General features: G+C 58.1%; 1 protein-coding gene across 3 annotated transcripts in view; it reads left to right on the plus strand.

The window, feature by feature from the left end:
- The window catches only part of IGF2R (insulin like growth factor 2 receptor), a 98,839-nt gene that overhangs the window by 71,961 nt on the left and 10,095 nt on the right, over positions 1-16,783 (plus strand). For all 3 annotated transcript variants that reach the window (XM_054721648.1, XM_054721646.1, XM_054721647.1), the window contains exons 34-42: positions 54-310; positions 580-798; positions 7,166-7,315; positions 8,477-8,638; positions 10,417-10,624; positions 10,957-11,103; positions 14,626-14,860; positions 15,536-15,672; positions 16,128-16,242. In XM_054721648.1, the coding sequence (XP_054577623.1) occupies positions 54-310; positions 580-798; positions 7,166-7,315; positions 8,477-8,638; positions 10,417-10,624; positions 10,957-11,103; positions 14,626-14,860; positions 15,536-15,672; positions 16,128-16,242 (1,630 nt within the window). The remainder of the gene's footprint in view (positions 1-53; positions 311-579; positions 799-7,165; positions 7,316-8,476; positions 8,639-10,416; positions 10,625-10,956; positions 11,104-14,625; positions 14,861-15,535; positions 15,673-16,127; positions 16,243-16,783) is intronic.

Here is a 16,783-nt window from a genome sequence, read left to right on the forward strand (position 1 = left end):
GCTCGGAGGACACCGGCCGTGTGCATCGTAACCGTGTGTCTCTCCTGGCGCAGGGGCCTGCTTCGGGCAGACCAGGATCAGCGTGGGCAAGGCCAGCAAGAGGCTCACCTACGTGGACCAGGTCTTGCAGCTGGTGTACGAGGACGGCTCCCCCTGTCCCTCCAAGTCCGGCCTGCGGTACAAGAGCGTCATCAGCTTCGTGTGCAGGCCGGAGGCCGGGCCCACCAACAGGCCCATGCTCATCTCCCTGGACAAACGGACGTGCACGCTCTTCTTCTCCTGGCACACGCCGCTGGCCTGCGAGCAGGTGGTGAGTCCGGGCTGCACGCGGACCCGAGGAGGAAGGCCTGGGGGCCCCGGGGGTCCTCCCAGCAGGGGCCGGGGTCTCTCGTCCCCTCCGATGGCCCAGTGATCATCGGTTCAGCGTGCTCAGTGTTCGGTAGCTGAGCGTGTGGGGCCCTGAGCCCGCCCTTCGTGCTTTTTTGGTGGTGGTGAACGCATGTGGGCGTTCCACGCGTGTGGGCGAGGTGCAAGGACTAGGCACGTCCTGCCGACCCCAGCGGCCTGCCTCTCTCACAGACGGAATGCTCCGTGAGGAATGGCAGCTCCATCATCGACCTGTCCCCCCTCATCCACCAAACGGGGGGCTACGAGGCGTACGACGAGAGCGAGGACGAGTCCTCCGACACCAACCCCGACTACTACATCAACATCTGCCAGCCGCTGAACCCCATGCACGGGCTGGCCTGTCCCGCCGGGGCCGCCGTGTGCAAGGTGCCCGTGGACGGGGCCCCCATAGTAAGTGTGGGGACGCCGGGGGGGACCACGCCTGACAGGTTTTCGACAACACGCCTGTGCGCCCTGCTGCTAGCTTTCCCCGGGGAATTCCTCCAGCAGAAGGCGTGGAGACCGACCGGACCGTGTTCCGGGAGCGTGGCGAGGAGCGGCGTGGCGTTCTGCGTCAGGCCACCCGCCGATGGGGGTGGCCAGGTCTCTGAGCTGTGGACGGAGATGGGAACACGTGCAGTTACACGCTTGTGTGTCATGGGAGGAGTCGTGGGCGGAGCAATATTTGTGTAAAGAGCAAGAAAGAACATGGAGAGCTTGGCTCCTGTGGATGCACACCTTGTGTCATTAGCGTTCTTCTGAAACGCAGGCGCTTTCTTTATTTTTAAATGTATTTTTATTGATTTCAGAGAGGAAGGGAGAGAGAGAGAGAAAGGGGGAGAGGGAGAGAGAGAAACATCTAAGATGAGAATCACGGACCGGCTGCCTCCTGCAGGCCCCCCACTGGGGATCGAGCCCACAACCTGGGCCTGTGTCCTGACCAGAGTCGAACCCTGACCTCCTGGCTCACAGGTGGGCGCCCAACCACTGAGCCACGCCGGCCGGGCCACGGGCTTTCTTTAGGAGACCAGGGACCCTGAAGGGCTGACGCAGCGTTAACAGCGACACCTTCTGCCTCAGAAGTTGTGGTTTTATGCTCGCGTTTTCAGTGCAGGTCTGCATCCCCAGAACCTCTTCACGAGTTACACGCACGTTCTGTCAAACCCTCGGTGGGTGGCGGTATTTAAAATGCACGTCCAAAGTGGAGTGTTTCTCTGGGTTTAAGGAGCGAGATCCTGTGCTCACATGCCTTTCCTTCATGTGACAGGCGAGCGTGTCTGCAGCGTCGTCAGGAGTGGGCAGGGGAGTTGCTCGAGGGCCTGGCAGAGCCGCCGCCCTGTGGGCGGGAGGGGGGTGAGCCAGGCCTCGGTGGGAGCCCGTTGGAGTCCTGCCCACAGTGCAGGTTGGGGTCCTCGCTCGGTCACTGTCTGAGACGCCCCATCTGCTGTATTATTGCCCAGCGACCCTTTTTCAGATTCTAAACACTGGTCATTTCTCTAACCAGAGAGGGTGTTGTAGTGTTGTGGTCTGAACATGCCCCACGGTGATCAACGAAGTGTTATAGCTTCATTTTCACACTCATTGTGCGCGCACACACATTCTCTATCTCACACACACACATTCTCTATCTCACACACACACATTCTCTATCACACACACATTCTCTATCTCACACACACACATCCTCTATCACACACACATTCTCTATCACACACACACACATCCTCTATCACACACACATCCTCTATCACACACACATTCTCTATCTCACACACACACATTCTCTATCACACACACATTCTCTATCACACACACATTCTCTATCTCACACACACACATCCTCTATCACACACACATTCTCTATCACACACACACACATCCTCTATCACACACACATTCTCTATCTCACACACACACACTCTATCACACACACACATTCTCTATCACACACACATTCTCTATCTCACACACACACATCCTCTATCACACACACATTCTCTATCACACACACACACATCCTCTATCACACACACATTCTCTATCTCACACACACACATTCTCTATCACACACACACATTCTCTATCACACACACATTCTCTATCTCACACACACACATTATCACACACACATTCTCTATCACACACACACACATCCTCTATCACACACACATTCTCTATCTCACACACACACATTCTCTATCACACACACACATTCTCTATCACACACACATTCTCTATCTCACACACACACATCCTCTATCACACACACATTCTCTATCACACACACACACATCCTCTATCACACACACATTCTCTATCTCACACACACACATTCTCTATCACACACACACATTCTCTATCACACACACATTCTCTATCTCACACACACACATTCTCTATCACACACACACATTCTCTATCACACACACATTCTCTATCTCACACACACACATCCTCTATCACACACACATTCTCTATCTCACACACACACATCCTCTATCACACACACATTCTCTATCACACACACACACATCCTCTATCACACACACATTCTCTATCTCACACACACACATTCTCTATCACACACACACATTCTCTATCACACACACATTCTCTATCTCACACACACACATTCTCTATCACACACACACATTCTCTATCTCACACCCACCCACTCTACTACACACACACATTCTCTATCTCACAAACACATTCTCTATCACACACACATTCTCTATCACACACACATTCTCTATCACACACACACACATCCTCTATCACACACACATTCTCTATCACACACACACACATCCTCTATCACACACACATTCTCTATCACACACACACACATCCTCTATCACACACACATTCTCTATCTCACACACACACATTCTCTATCACACACACATTCTCTATCACACACACACACATTCTCTATCACACACACATTCTCTATCACACACACACCCACTCTACTACACACACACATTCTCTATCACACACACACATTCTCTATCTCACACACACACACATTCTCTATCTCACACACACACATTCTCTATCACACACACATTCTCTATCTCACACCCACCCACTCTACTACACACACACATTCTCTATCTCACACACACACACATTCTCTATCACACACACACACATTCTCTATCACACACACTCTATCTCACACCCACCCACTCTACTACACACACACATTCTCTATCACACACACACATTCTCTATCTCACACACACACACATTCTCTATCTCACACCCACCCACTCTACTACACACACACATTCTCTATCTCACACACACACACTCTCTATCTCACACACACACATCCTCTATCACACACACATTCTCTATCACACACACACACATCCTCTATCACACACACATTCTCTATCACACACACACACATCCTCTATCACACACACATTCTCTATCTCACACACACACATTCTCTATCACACACACATTCTCTATCACACACACACACATTCTCTATCACACACACATTCTCTATCACACACACACCCACTCTACTACACACACACATTCTCTATCACACACACACATTCTCTATCTCACACACACACACATTCTCTATCTCACACACACACATTCTCTATCACACACACATTCTCTATCTCACACCCACCCACTCTACTACACACACACATTCTCTATCTCACACACACACATTCTCTATCACACACACACATTCTCTATCACACACACATTCTCTATCTCACACACACACATCCTCTATCACACACACATTCTCTATCTCACACACACACATCCTCTATCACACACACATTCTCTATCACACACACACACATCCTCTATCACACACACATTCTCTATCTCACACACACACATTCTCTATCACACACACACATTCTCTATCACACACACATTCTCTATCTCACACACACACATTCTCTATCACACACACACATTCTCTATCTCACACCCACCCACTCTACTACACACACACATTCTCTATCTCACACACACACATTCTCTATCACACACACACATTCTCTATCACACACACATTCTCTATCTCACACACACACATCCTCTATCACACACACATTCTCTATCTCACACACACACATCCTCTATCACACACACATTCTCTATCACACACACACACATCCTCTATCACACACACATTCTCTATCTCACACACACACATTCTCTATCACACACACATTCTCTATCACACACACACACATTCTCTATCACACACACATTCTCTATCACACACACACCCACTCTACTACACACACACATTCTCTATCACACACACACATTCTCTATCTCACACACACACACATTCTCTATCTCACACACACACATTCTCTATCACACACACATTCTCTATCTCACACCCACCCACTCTACTACACACACACATTCTCTATCTCACACACACACACATTCTCTATCACACACACACACATTCTCTATCACACACACTCTATCTCACACCCACCCACTCTACTACACACACACATTCTCTATCACACACACACATTCTCTATCTCACACACACACACATTCTCTATCTCACACCCACCCACTCTACTACACACACACATTCTCTATCTCACACACACACACTCTCTATCTCACACACACACATTCTCTATCACACACACATTCTCTATCACACACACACACATTCTCTATCACACACACATTCTCTATCACACACACACACATTCTCTATCACACACACATTCTCTATCTCACACACATTCTCTATCTCACACCCACCCACTCTACTACACACACACATTCTCTATCACACACACACACATTCTCTATCTCACACACACACATTCTCTATCACACACACATTCTCTATCTCACACACATTCTCTATCTCACACCCACCCACTCTACTACACACACACATTCTCTATCACACACACACACATTCTCTATCTCACACACACACATTCTCTATCACACACACATTCTCTATCTCACACCCACCCACTCTACTACACACACACATTCTCTATCACACACACACCCACTCTCTATCTCACACACACACATTCTCTATCACACACACATTCTCTATCTCACACCCACCCACTCTACTACACACACACATTCTCTATCACACACACACCCACTCTCTATCACACACACACCCACTCTACTACACACACACATTCTCTATCACACACACACACACACACACATTCTATATCAAACACACACATATTCTATATCACACACACACACATTCTATATCACACACACACATACACTCTACCACACACACATTATCTATCTCACACACACACATTCTATATCACACACTCTACCACACACACACATTCTCTGTCACACACACACATTCTCTATCTCACACACACACATTCTCTATCTCACACCCACCCACTCTACTACACACACACATTCTCTATCTCACACACACACATTCTCTATCACACACACATTCTCTATCATACACACACATTCTCTATCTCACACACACACATTCTCTATCTCACACCCACCCACTCTACTACACACACACATTCTCTATCTCACACACACACATTCTCTATCTCACACACACCCACTCTCTATCACACACACACCCACTCTACTACACACACACATTCTCTATCTCACACACACACACATTCTATATCAAACACACACATATTCTATATCACACACACACACATTCCCTATCACACACGCACACACATTCTATATCACACACACACATATTCTATATCACACACACACACATTCCCTATCACACACGCACACACATTCTATATCACACACACACATACACTCTACCACACACACATTATCTATCTCACACACACACATTCTATATCACACACACACACATTTTATATCACACACACACATATACTCTACCACACACACATTATCTATCTCACACACACACATTCTATATCACACACTCTACCACACACACACATTCTCTATCACACACACACACACTCACACTATCACACACGCACATTCTCTATCACACACATATACATTATCTCACACACACTATCACACACACACACACTATCACACACACATAAACTCTATCACAAGTCACACACACACAGTCACACACACATTCTTTATCACACACACACTGTCACACACATACACTCTGTCACACACAATCACACACAACCACACACATTATCACACACACTATTACACACATACACACTATCTCACACATTCACACACACTATCACACTCAATCACACACAATCATACACACATTCTCTATCACACACACATTCTTTATCTCACACACACTATCACACACATGCACACACACACACACTATCTCACACACACACACCCAGTCCTGTGCTCACATGCCTTTCCTTCATGTGTTCATTTACTCCAGAATCCCTCCTGAGCAGCCCGTGTGCTGGGTGCTGTGCCGAGCTGAGTGTGCGAGGTGGCGGGGAGCAGGGCTGTGCCCTCCTGGGGGCACCTCCCGGTGAGCGGGCGGTCGCAGTGCAGTGCTGGGCGTGAGGCGGTCAGCGTGGGGCACTGACGGCGGCAGCTGCCTGGCCCCTGAAGACTGCATTGTCCGTGTCGCAGCCGAGGGCCAGGACCCGCCGAGTGAGCTGCTCCAACCAGCTTGCCTTAGCCGCCGCCCTTCCTCCACACAGACAGGAGAAGCTTGGCCGTCTCTGTTAGCCTGGGCCAGGGCCTGTCCTGAGTGCCGTTTGCGTTCTCCTTTGTGCAGGACATTGGCCGCGTCTCGGGACCTCCGATTCTCAACCCCGTGGCTAACGAGGTCTACTTGAACTTTGAGAGCAGTACCCCTTGCTTGGCCGACAAGCACTTCAACTACACCTCGCTGATCTCCTTCCACTGCAAGAGGGGCGTGAGCATGGTGAGTGCCCGCGAGCGTGGCGCGTGGGCCACGTGGGGACAGCGGCGCTGCTGTGTGCGGGGAGGCCGAGCTGGAGCCGCGAGGCCTGTTTCAGATCCAGGGTGCCGAGCTCACGGTCCCCTTGGGTCCGGCTGGCGTGCATGTGCCTCACTTAGGGAGTGAGCTCAGCTGTGAATGGGCACCCGGAGTTACAGGGCAGGTGCACATACGGGCTGTTGTCACCTAAAAACACGCACGGCCGCGTGCAGGAGTGGCAGCTCCGCCTCGCAGCGGGTGCAAGGGTCATGACTTGGTTCAGACCCTGGCGTTGGTGGCCGATTCTGGTTGGGAGTCTGGCAGACTTTAGGTCGCCGTGATCCCCTCGAATTCATAAGTGAGCGAAAAAGGAGACCCCTGGAGTCAGCACAGGCCCAACGAAGTCACACACTGACTCCTAAGGAGGTTACTGATCCCTGTTCCAGGTGCATTTAAAAAGCGATATTTTGTTACTGAGCCTTTGTGTGTCCGTTTCTCTTGATCACCCCCCCCCCCCCCCAAATAAGAGAGAAACTGTGATGATGGCCCCATTTCTCTGTGGGCAGAACCGCCAGGGGCGTGCCTGTGCCCACAGCTCGGCAGCCGGTCCCTGCCCCCCGCTCCGGCGTGCTTTTAGCCACGAGGGCTCTCCCACTGAATGCTCATTCCAGTTTTGGAGAGACTTTTAGGCAGCTGTGTTCCCTCTGGTTTGTATCTTTAGTTGAAATGCTTTTTCCACGTGAGTTTCTAGGGAAATAGGTTCTCAGGAGAAGCAAAAAATGAGATCCCCGACCAGTCCCGCATCTGCTCTGGGGCTGTTGCTGAGCGAGGGGGTAAAGGCGGGATCGAGGCCTGCGCTGTGCGTGCCCGGTTATCGCCTCGTACGTGTCCCGTGTCTAGAAGGGGGGGCGCTGCCTGGGAGCGCGTCGAAGTGCTTGCTCCCCTCCTCGCCAGGGTCTGTCGTGACATGGACAGGCCTCCCCCTTTCTCAGCAGGTCACCCCGGGACCTGGTGGTCTGCGGCCAGCACCTGTTCCCTGGATGTGGGGCGGGTGCCGCCGCCCCAGGGCCCGGTCTCGGCCCTGGCGGGGTTGTGAGCAGGGGAGGCGCCCGGCCTAACCCACGAGGCTTGTGCTCCTCCCCACAGGGGACCCCGGAGCTGCTGAGGGTTAGCGACTGTGACTTCGTGTTCGAGTGGGAGACGCCGCTGGTCTGTCCGGACGAGGTGAGGACGGAGGGCTGCTCCCTGATGGACGAGCAGCTCGACTACAGCTTCAACCTGTCCAGCTTGTCCAGGAGCACCTTCAAGGTAACTCCCGCCCTCAGCTCTGCGCGGGCGTGTGCCCGGGTGGGCATGGGGGCGGCGCACTTAGCCGCCACGTGGGGCATGGACGGGCAGCCTGTGGGGGTCCTGGGGGCATGGACGGGCAGCCTGAGGGGGTCCTGGGGGCATGGCCGGGCAGCCTGTGGGGGTGCTGGGGGCATGGACGGGCAGCCTGTGGGGGTGCTGGGGGCATGGACGGGCAGCCTGTGGGGGTGCTGGGCCGTGTGGCTAACCAGCCACGCGGACCCAGCTGTGCTCCTGGGTCGGAGCTCTCACTCCATAGGGCCTGTGAGGCCACCGGTGAGGAACAGGTGGCTCGGGACGTGCTTGGGACCACGTACCCCAGGGGCAGGGCCAGGTCTCTGGTGGCTGGCGGAGGCCGTGGGGAATGCCACGCTTGCCCAGCTGACTCTAGGAAAGAGGCGGCTTTCTCACTGGTCACGGGCGGGTGCAGGGCGGTGGAGGCCCCCGACCGGGGCACCTTGGAGCTGGCGTGGGCTCCGTCTGCTCCAGCCTGCGTCACACGGACGGTTTGCTGTGGCGATGAGGCCACGGGCAGCTCAGGTTCCTGGTGGTTGGGGGCCCTAGGCCTCCAGGCCTGTGATCTGGGTCTGACTGAATCATGCAGCTGTGGGCCACGCCTACAAGACCCGCGCCTCCTGGGGGAGGGCACGCCCTGGACCCTGTAAACGGAGATCTGGCCCAGGCCCTCCCACCAGGTGTGCCGTGCGGTAGGTGGAGTCTGCAAAGGGCGGGCAAGCCGGGAAGGGAAGGTGCACGCTTACTCAGGGAGCGCCCACTCTGCTCGTTAACGTAGGCCTCACCACCCCCGGTCCCGGGGAGGGAGACGGGCTCCAGGAGTGGGCTGAGCGGCCTGAGGTCTCACAGCTGCTCTCTATCCCAGGCCCAGCTGCAGGGAGGCCGGCAGGGGCTGCCCCAGGAGGCAGGGGGAGAAGCAGGCTGGGCCGGGTGGGGAAGGTGGGGGGGCAGGGGGAGAAGCAGGCTGGACCGGGTGGGGGAGGTGGGGGGGCAGGGGGAGAAGCAGGCTGGGCCGGGTGGGGGGGGTGGGGGGGCAGGGGGAGAAGCAAGCTGGGCCGGGTGGGGAAGGTGGGGGGGGGCAGGGGGAGAAGCAGGCTGGGCCGGGTGGGGAAGGTGGGGGGGCAGGGGGAGAAGCAGGCTGGGCCGGGTGGGGGAGGTGGGGGGGCAGGGGGAGAAGCAGGCTGGGCCGGGTGGGGGAGGTGGGGGGGCAGGAGGAGAAGCAGGCTGGGCCGGGTGGGGAAGGTGGGGGGGCAGGGGGAGAAGCAGGCTGGGCCGGGTGGGGGAGGTGGGGGGGCAGGGGGAGAAGCAGGCTGGGCCGGGTGGGGGAGGTGGGGGGGCAGGGGGAGAAGCAGGCTGGGCCGGGTGGGGGAGGTGGGGGGGCAGGGGGAGAAGCAGGCTGGGCCGGGTGGGGAAGGTGGGGGGGCAGGGGGAGAAGCAGGCTGGGCCGGGTGGGGAAGGTGGGGGGGCAGGGGGAGAAGCAGGCTGGGCCGGGTGGGGGAGGTGGGGGGGCAGGGGGAGAAGCAGGCTGGGCCGGGTGGGGGAGGTGGGGTCCTTGCCATGCCCCGGGGAGGTGCCCAGCGAGCAGGCAGAAGGCCGGGACGTGGGCAGGCGGCGAGCCCGAGGCTGATGAACATGCGGATGCAGCCCTGTCCCCTGCCTCCTGCCCACGCTGCCTCCCTGCGGGGACGGCCCGCTCACAGCCCCCCGTGGTGTCCCCCGTCCAGGTGACTCGAGACTCGCGCACCTACAGCGTGGGCGTGTGCACGGCGGCCGCGGGCCCGGAGGAGGGCGGCTGCAAGGACGGAGGCGTCTGTCTGCTCTCCGGGAGCAAGGGCGTGTCTTTCGGGCGGCTGGCGTCCATGAGGCTGGACTACCGGCACCAGGACGAGGCAGTCATTTTAAGTTACGCCAACGGAGATACCTGCCCTCCAGGTAAAGCTTGGCGGCGGGGCCTCTGCGCTCCTAGTGAACGTGGCGTTAGACGTGGCAGCGGGAGGAAACGGGAGAGAAGTGCCCCCTGTGAGCGCCAAGACAGCGGACGGGACCCGGGCCGTCGCGTCCCGACAACCCTGGGAGCGGAGCTCAGGCTGGAGACACAGGCCGGGGCCTGCTGGCCACGCCGGGCGGGAGGCCTGGGGTCAAGGGGCGCAGGGGGACTCTCTCATAGGGGGTCCCCCACGGGCAGCTCCAGGTCATCCATCGTCGCGACACCAAGCGGTGATGTTGTGTTGGCAACCGGGCTAGGCTGTTGTCCTTCCTTCCAGAAACCGAGGAGGGCGACCCCTGTGTGTTCCCCTTCACCTTCAACGGGAAGAGCTACGAGGAGTGCGTGCTGGAGAACAGGGTGCGGCTGTGGTGCGCCACCACGGCCAACTATGACCGCGACCGCGAGTGGGGCTTCTGCAGGCAGTGTGAGTACCACAGACCATGAGGGGGGCTCCTGCAGGCAGTGTGAGTACCACAGACCGTGAGGGGGGCTTCTGCAGGCAGTGTGAGTACCCCAGACCATGAGGGGGGCTCCTGCAGGCAGTGTGAGTACCACAGACCATGAGGGGGGCTCCTGCAGGCAGTGTGAGTACCACAGACCATGAGGGGGGCTCCTGCAGGCAGTGTGAGTACCACAGACCGTGAGGGGGGCTTCTGCAGGCAGTGTGAGTACCCCAGACCGTGAGGGGGGCTCCTGCAGGCGGTGTGAGTACCACAGACCATGAGGGGGGCTCCTGCAGGCAGTGTGAGTACCACAGACCATGAGGGGGGCTCCTGCAGGCGGAGTGAGTACCAGGGACCATGAGGGGGGCTCCTGCAGGCAGTGTGAGTACCACAGACCATGAGGGGGGCTCCTGCAGGCGGAGTGAGTACCACAGACCATGAGGGGGGCTCCTGCAGGCGGAGTGAGTACCAGGGACCATGAGGGGGGCTCCTGCAGGCGGTGTGAGTACCACAGACCATGAGGGGGGCTCCTGCAGGCGGAGTGAGTACCAGGGACCATGAGGGGGGCTCCTGCAGGCAGTGTGAGTACCACAGACCATGAGGGGGGCTCCTGCAGGCGGAGTGAGTACCAGGGACCATGAGGGGGGCTCCTGCAGGCAGTGTGAGTACCCCAGACCGTGAGGGGGGCTCCTGCAGGCGGTGTGAGTACCACAGACCATGAGGGGGGCTCCTGCAGGCGGAGTGAGTACCACAGACCATGAGGGGGGCTCCTGCAGGCGGAGTGAGTACCAGGGACCATGAGGGGGGCTCCTGCAGGCGGTGTGAGTACCACAGACCATGAGGGGGGCTCCTGCAGGCGGAGTGAGTACCAGGGACCATGAGGGGGGCTCCTGCAGGCAGTGTGAGTACCCCAGACCGTGAGGGGGGCTCCTGCAGGCGGTGTGAGTACCACAGACCATGAGGGGGGCTCCTGCAGGCAGTGTGAGTACCACAGACCATGAGGGGGGCTCCTGCAGGCGGAGTGAGTACCAGGGACCATGAGGGGGGCTCCTGCAGGCAGTGTGAGTACCACAGACCATGAGGGGGGCTCCTGCAGGCGGAGTGAGTACCCCAGACCGTGAGGGGGGCTCCTGCAGGCGGTGTGAGTACCCCAGACCATGAGGGGGGCTCCTGCAGGCAGTGTGAGTACCACAGACCATGAGGGGGGCTCCTGCAGGCGGAGTGAGTACCAGGGACCATGAGGGGGGCTCCTGCAGGCAGTGTGAGTACCCCAGACCGTGAGGGGGGCTCCTGCAGGCGGTGTGAGTACCACAGACCATGAGGGGGGCTCCTGCAGGCAGTGTGAGTACCACAGACCATGAGGGGGGCTCCTGCAGGCGGAGTGAGTACCACAGACCATGAGGGGGGCTCCTGCAGGCGGTGTGAGTACCACAGACCATGAGGGGGGCTCCTGCAGGCGGTGTGAGTACCCCAGACCCTGAGGGGGGCTCCTGCAGGCGGAGTGAGTACCAGGGACCGTGAGGGGGGCTCCTGCAGGCGGAGTGAGTACCACAGACCATGAGGGGGGCTCCTGCAGGCGGTGTGAGTACCCCAGACCCTGAGGGGGGCTCCTGCAGGCGGAGTGAGTACCAGGGACCGTGAGGGGGGCTCCTGCAGGCGGAGTGAGTACCCCAGACCATGAGGGGGGCTCCTGCAGGCGGAGTGAGTACCCCAGACCATGAGGGGGGCTCCTGCAGGCAGTGTGAGTATCAGGGACCGTGAGGGGGGCTCCTGCAGGCGGAGTGAGTACCAGGGACCATGAGGGGGGCTCCTGCAGGCGGAGTGAGTACCACAGACCATGAGGGGGGCTCCTGCAGGCGGTGTGAGTACCCCAGACCCTGAGGGGGGCTCCTGCAGGCGAAGTGAGTACCACAGACCATGAGGGGGGCTCCTGCAGGCAGTGTGAGTACCACAGACCGTGAGGGGGGCTCCTGCAGGCGGAGTGAGTACCAGGGACCATGAGGGGGGCTCCTGCAGGGGGTGTGAGTACCACAGGCCATGAGGGGGGCTCCTGCAGGGGGTGTGAGTACCACAGGCCATGAGGGGGGCTCCTGCAGGCGGTGTGAGTACCACAGACCATGAGGGGGGCTCCTGCAGGCGGTGTGAGTACCACAGACCGTGAGTGGGGCTCCTGCAGGCGGTGTGAGTACCACAGACCATGAGGGGGGCTCCTGCAGGCGGAGTGAGTACCACAGACCATGAGGGGGGCTCCTGCAGGCGGTGTGAGTACCCCAGACCGTGAGGGGGGCTCCTGCAGGCGGAGTGAGTACCAGGAACCATGAGGGGGGCTCCTGCAGGCGGTGTGAGTACCCCAGACCGTGAGGGGGGCTCCTGCAGGCAGTGTGAGTATCAGGGACCATGAGGGGGGCTCCTGCAGGCGGAGTGAGTACCAGGGACCATGAGGGGGGCTCCTGCAGGCGGAGTGAGTACCGTGTGGACACAGCCGGCCGATGGTGCACAGGGGCAGTCAGCCGAGCGGTCAGCGGCTCGCCCACCAGCTTACAGGCTGAGGCCCACACAGTGTCTAGCTCTGGTCATTTCCTGCCTCAGCGGAGTGACTGCTTGTCACGGGCCTGCAGGGTGGCAGGTGAGTGACGGGAAAGCCTCCTCCGTAGACTTTCTGCCACGTGACAGGCCTGCCGGCGGGATGAGCAGCGAGCCCCACTCGTGTGTGGGGCAGTGTGACTGCGCTCCCGAGGAGAAACCCGTCCAGGATGACTTAGTTCTTTGGCCGCCGGGAAGAGTGGTGTCGGCGAGGAGCGGACGCGTTGGCTCTGCCGGGCCTGCTGCCGCCCGGTGTGAGGCTCCTGGGCCGGCACTCTCCCCCCGGCCCGGCGACACGGACATGTGCTCAGGGCCTGCCGGGCCCTCACGGTTACTAGCACTTAGCTTGTTGTTGTCCTTGGCGTCTTAGACAAGCTGGACCCTGCCCTTGGGGAGTTTAGCGCCAGGGATGTTACAACAGTGAGAGACGCGGTCTGGTAGGGTGAGATGTGTGTGAATGACAGCACCATCTGCGGGGGCAGCGGGGGGCGGGCCAGGGGCACGTCGGGGGAGCATGGGGAGGCCAGGGGCAGCATGGAGGCCAAGGGAAGCGTCGGGGGAAGATGGGGGCCCGGGGACAGCGTCAGGGGAGCATGGGGGGCCGGGGGCAGCGTAGGGGTGATGGGGACAGTGTAAAGGAGGTCTGGGGCAGCATGCAGGGCTAGGGGCAGCGTAGTGGGGGGCGGGGGGCAGCGTAAAGGAGGTCTGGGGCAGCGTAGTGGGGGGCTGGGGCAGCATAAGGGGGGGGCCTAGGGCAGCGTGGGGGTGTAGGGGCAGCGTAGTGGGGGGCGGGGGCAGCATAGTGGGGGGCAGGGGCAGCGTAGTGGGGGGCGGGGCAGCGTAGTGGGGGGCAGGGGCAGTTTGAGGACAGCGTGAGACACGGCCGTGTGTGGTCTGACGGTCCCCCCGCCGCTCCCCAGCCAATAGCCACCGGACGTCCGCTATCATCTTTAAGTGCGACGAGGAAGCCGACATCGGGAGGCCACAGGTCTTCAGCGAGACGCGTGGGTGCGAGGTGACGTTTGAGTGGAAAACCAAGGTGGTCTGCCCTCCCAAGAAGATGGAGTGCAAGTTCATCCACGGGCACAAGACCTACGACCTGCGGCTGCTGTCCTCCCTCACCGGGTCCTGGTTCTTGGACCACGAGGGAGCCTCGTGAGTACCCCCCGCCCGCCGAGGCGACCTGTGGCGGAAGTGGGCCGTCTGAAAAGCTGTGTTAGCTGCACGCAGGCTGCGGGCGCCTTCCTTGTCACGCATGGCCTTTTCTTTTTCTTTTTTTGGGAACATTTTTTAAATTGATTTCTGACAGGGGGAGAGAGAAACATCAGTGATGCGAGCCCTAGCTGGTTTGGCTCAGTGGATAGAGCATCAGCCTGTGGATTGAAGGGTCCCAGGTTTGATTCCAGTCAAGGGCACATGCCCAAGTTGTGGGTTTGATCCCCAGTAGGGGGCGTGCAGGAGGCAGCCTATCAGTGATTCTCGCTCATCATTGATGTTTCTATCTCTCCCTCCCTCTCCCTTCCTCTCTGAAGTCAATAAGAATATAAAATAAATTTTTAAAAAAGAAAGGAAGACCTATGCATTAAAAAAAACCAAACATTAGTGATGAGAATCATTGATGGGCTACCTCCTGCTCATCCCCTATTGGGGATCGAGCCCTGCAACCTGGGCATGTGCCCTTGATCGGAATCGAACCCAGGACCCTTCAGTCTGCAGCTGACTCTCTATCCACTGAGCCAAACCTGCTAGAGCAGGCGTGGCCTTTCCTGAGAGCCACGGAGAGAGCTGCTCCGGTGAGGGGCGGAGGCTGACCGCCCTCTGGCCTCACAGGTACTACATCAACTTGTGCCAGAAAATACACAAGGGGCCCCTGGACTGTGCGGACAGGGCCAGCGTCTGCAGGAAGAGCGCCTCTGGGGACGTGCAGGTGCTGGGGCTGGTGCACACGCAGAAGCTGGACGTCAGCGGTACGGCGGGGCCTCGGGGCTCGGGCGGGGGGGCGGCGGGGGCGGGGTGTGGGGGGGTGGCCTCTCCAGTGCCCGGGAGGGTCCGTGCAGACTGGGTGGGACTCGCAGGCGCTATTCCCAGGACCATGTCTCAGGCCTCCTGGCGACTCCTGGGCAGGGAAGGAGGCGCCGCCTGGCACCGTGCCGAGAGCGGCTGTTAGCTGAGGTCCGCCTCCGGGTTTGTGTTCCTGTCACACGGAGGCCACGGCTAGTCACGCAGCGGGTGAGCAGCAGGCGGGGATCGGACCCCGGTCTCTGCGGGCAGCGGGGCGGCCCCGGTGCCGATGACCCGGCCATGAGTTTCCAGAAAGCCCGGCGTTTTTTCTGTCCTGGTCCTTGGTGCCGATTTTGATTCCTGAGTTGGAAGGTTTTCATGATACATGAGAACGAAGGGCGTTTCCATCTCTGTGTTTCAGATGACAAGATCACTGTGACGTACTCAAAAGGCGACGCGTGTGGTGAAAACAAGACTGCGTCTACCGTCATAGAGCTGACCTGTGCGAAGACTGTGGGCAGGCCTGCCTTCAGGAGGTGAGGGGGCTCCCCGGGGGGCGTGGCAGGGGCTCCCCGTGGGGCGTGGCGAGGCTCGCCAGCGTTTCTCTCTGGTTTTCCCGGCTTGTGGATGTGAGAGCAGGAAGAGGATTGGATGTGTGAGCGGGAAGAGGACTGGATGTGTGAGCGGGAGGAGGATTGGACGTGTGAGCGGGAAGAGGATTGGACGTGTGAGCGGGAAGAGGATTGGACGTGTGAGCGGGAGGAGGATTGGACGTGTGAGCGGGAGGAGGATTGGATGTGTGAGCGGGAGGAGGACTGGACGTGTGAGCGGGAGGAGGACTGGACGTGTGAGCGGGAGGAGGATTGGATGTGTGAGCGGGAGGAGGATTGGATGTGTGAGCGGGAGGAGGATTGGATGTGTGAGCGGGAGGAGGACTGGATGTGTGAGCGGGAGGAGGACTGGATGTGTGAGCGGGAGGAGGACTGGATGTGTGAGCGGGAGGAGGATTGGATGTGTGAGCGGGAAGAGGATTGGATGTGTGAGCGGGAAGAGGATTGGATGTGTGAGCGGGAAGAG

Source organism: Eptesicus fuscus, chromosome 10 (assembly GCF_027574615.1).
Source record: "Eptesicus fuscus isolate TK198812 chromosome 10, DD_ASM_mEF_20220401, whole genome shotgun sequence".
In the NCBI taxonomy this organism is placed as follows: domain Eukaryota; kingdom Metazoa; phylum Chordata; class Mammalia; order Chiroptera; family Vespertilionidae; genus Eptesicus; species Eptesicus fuscus.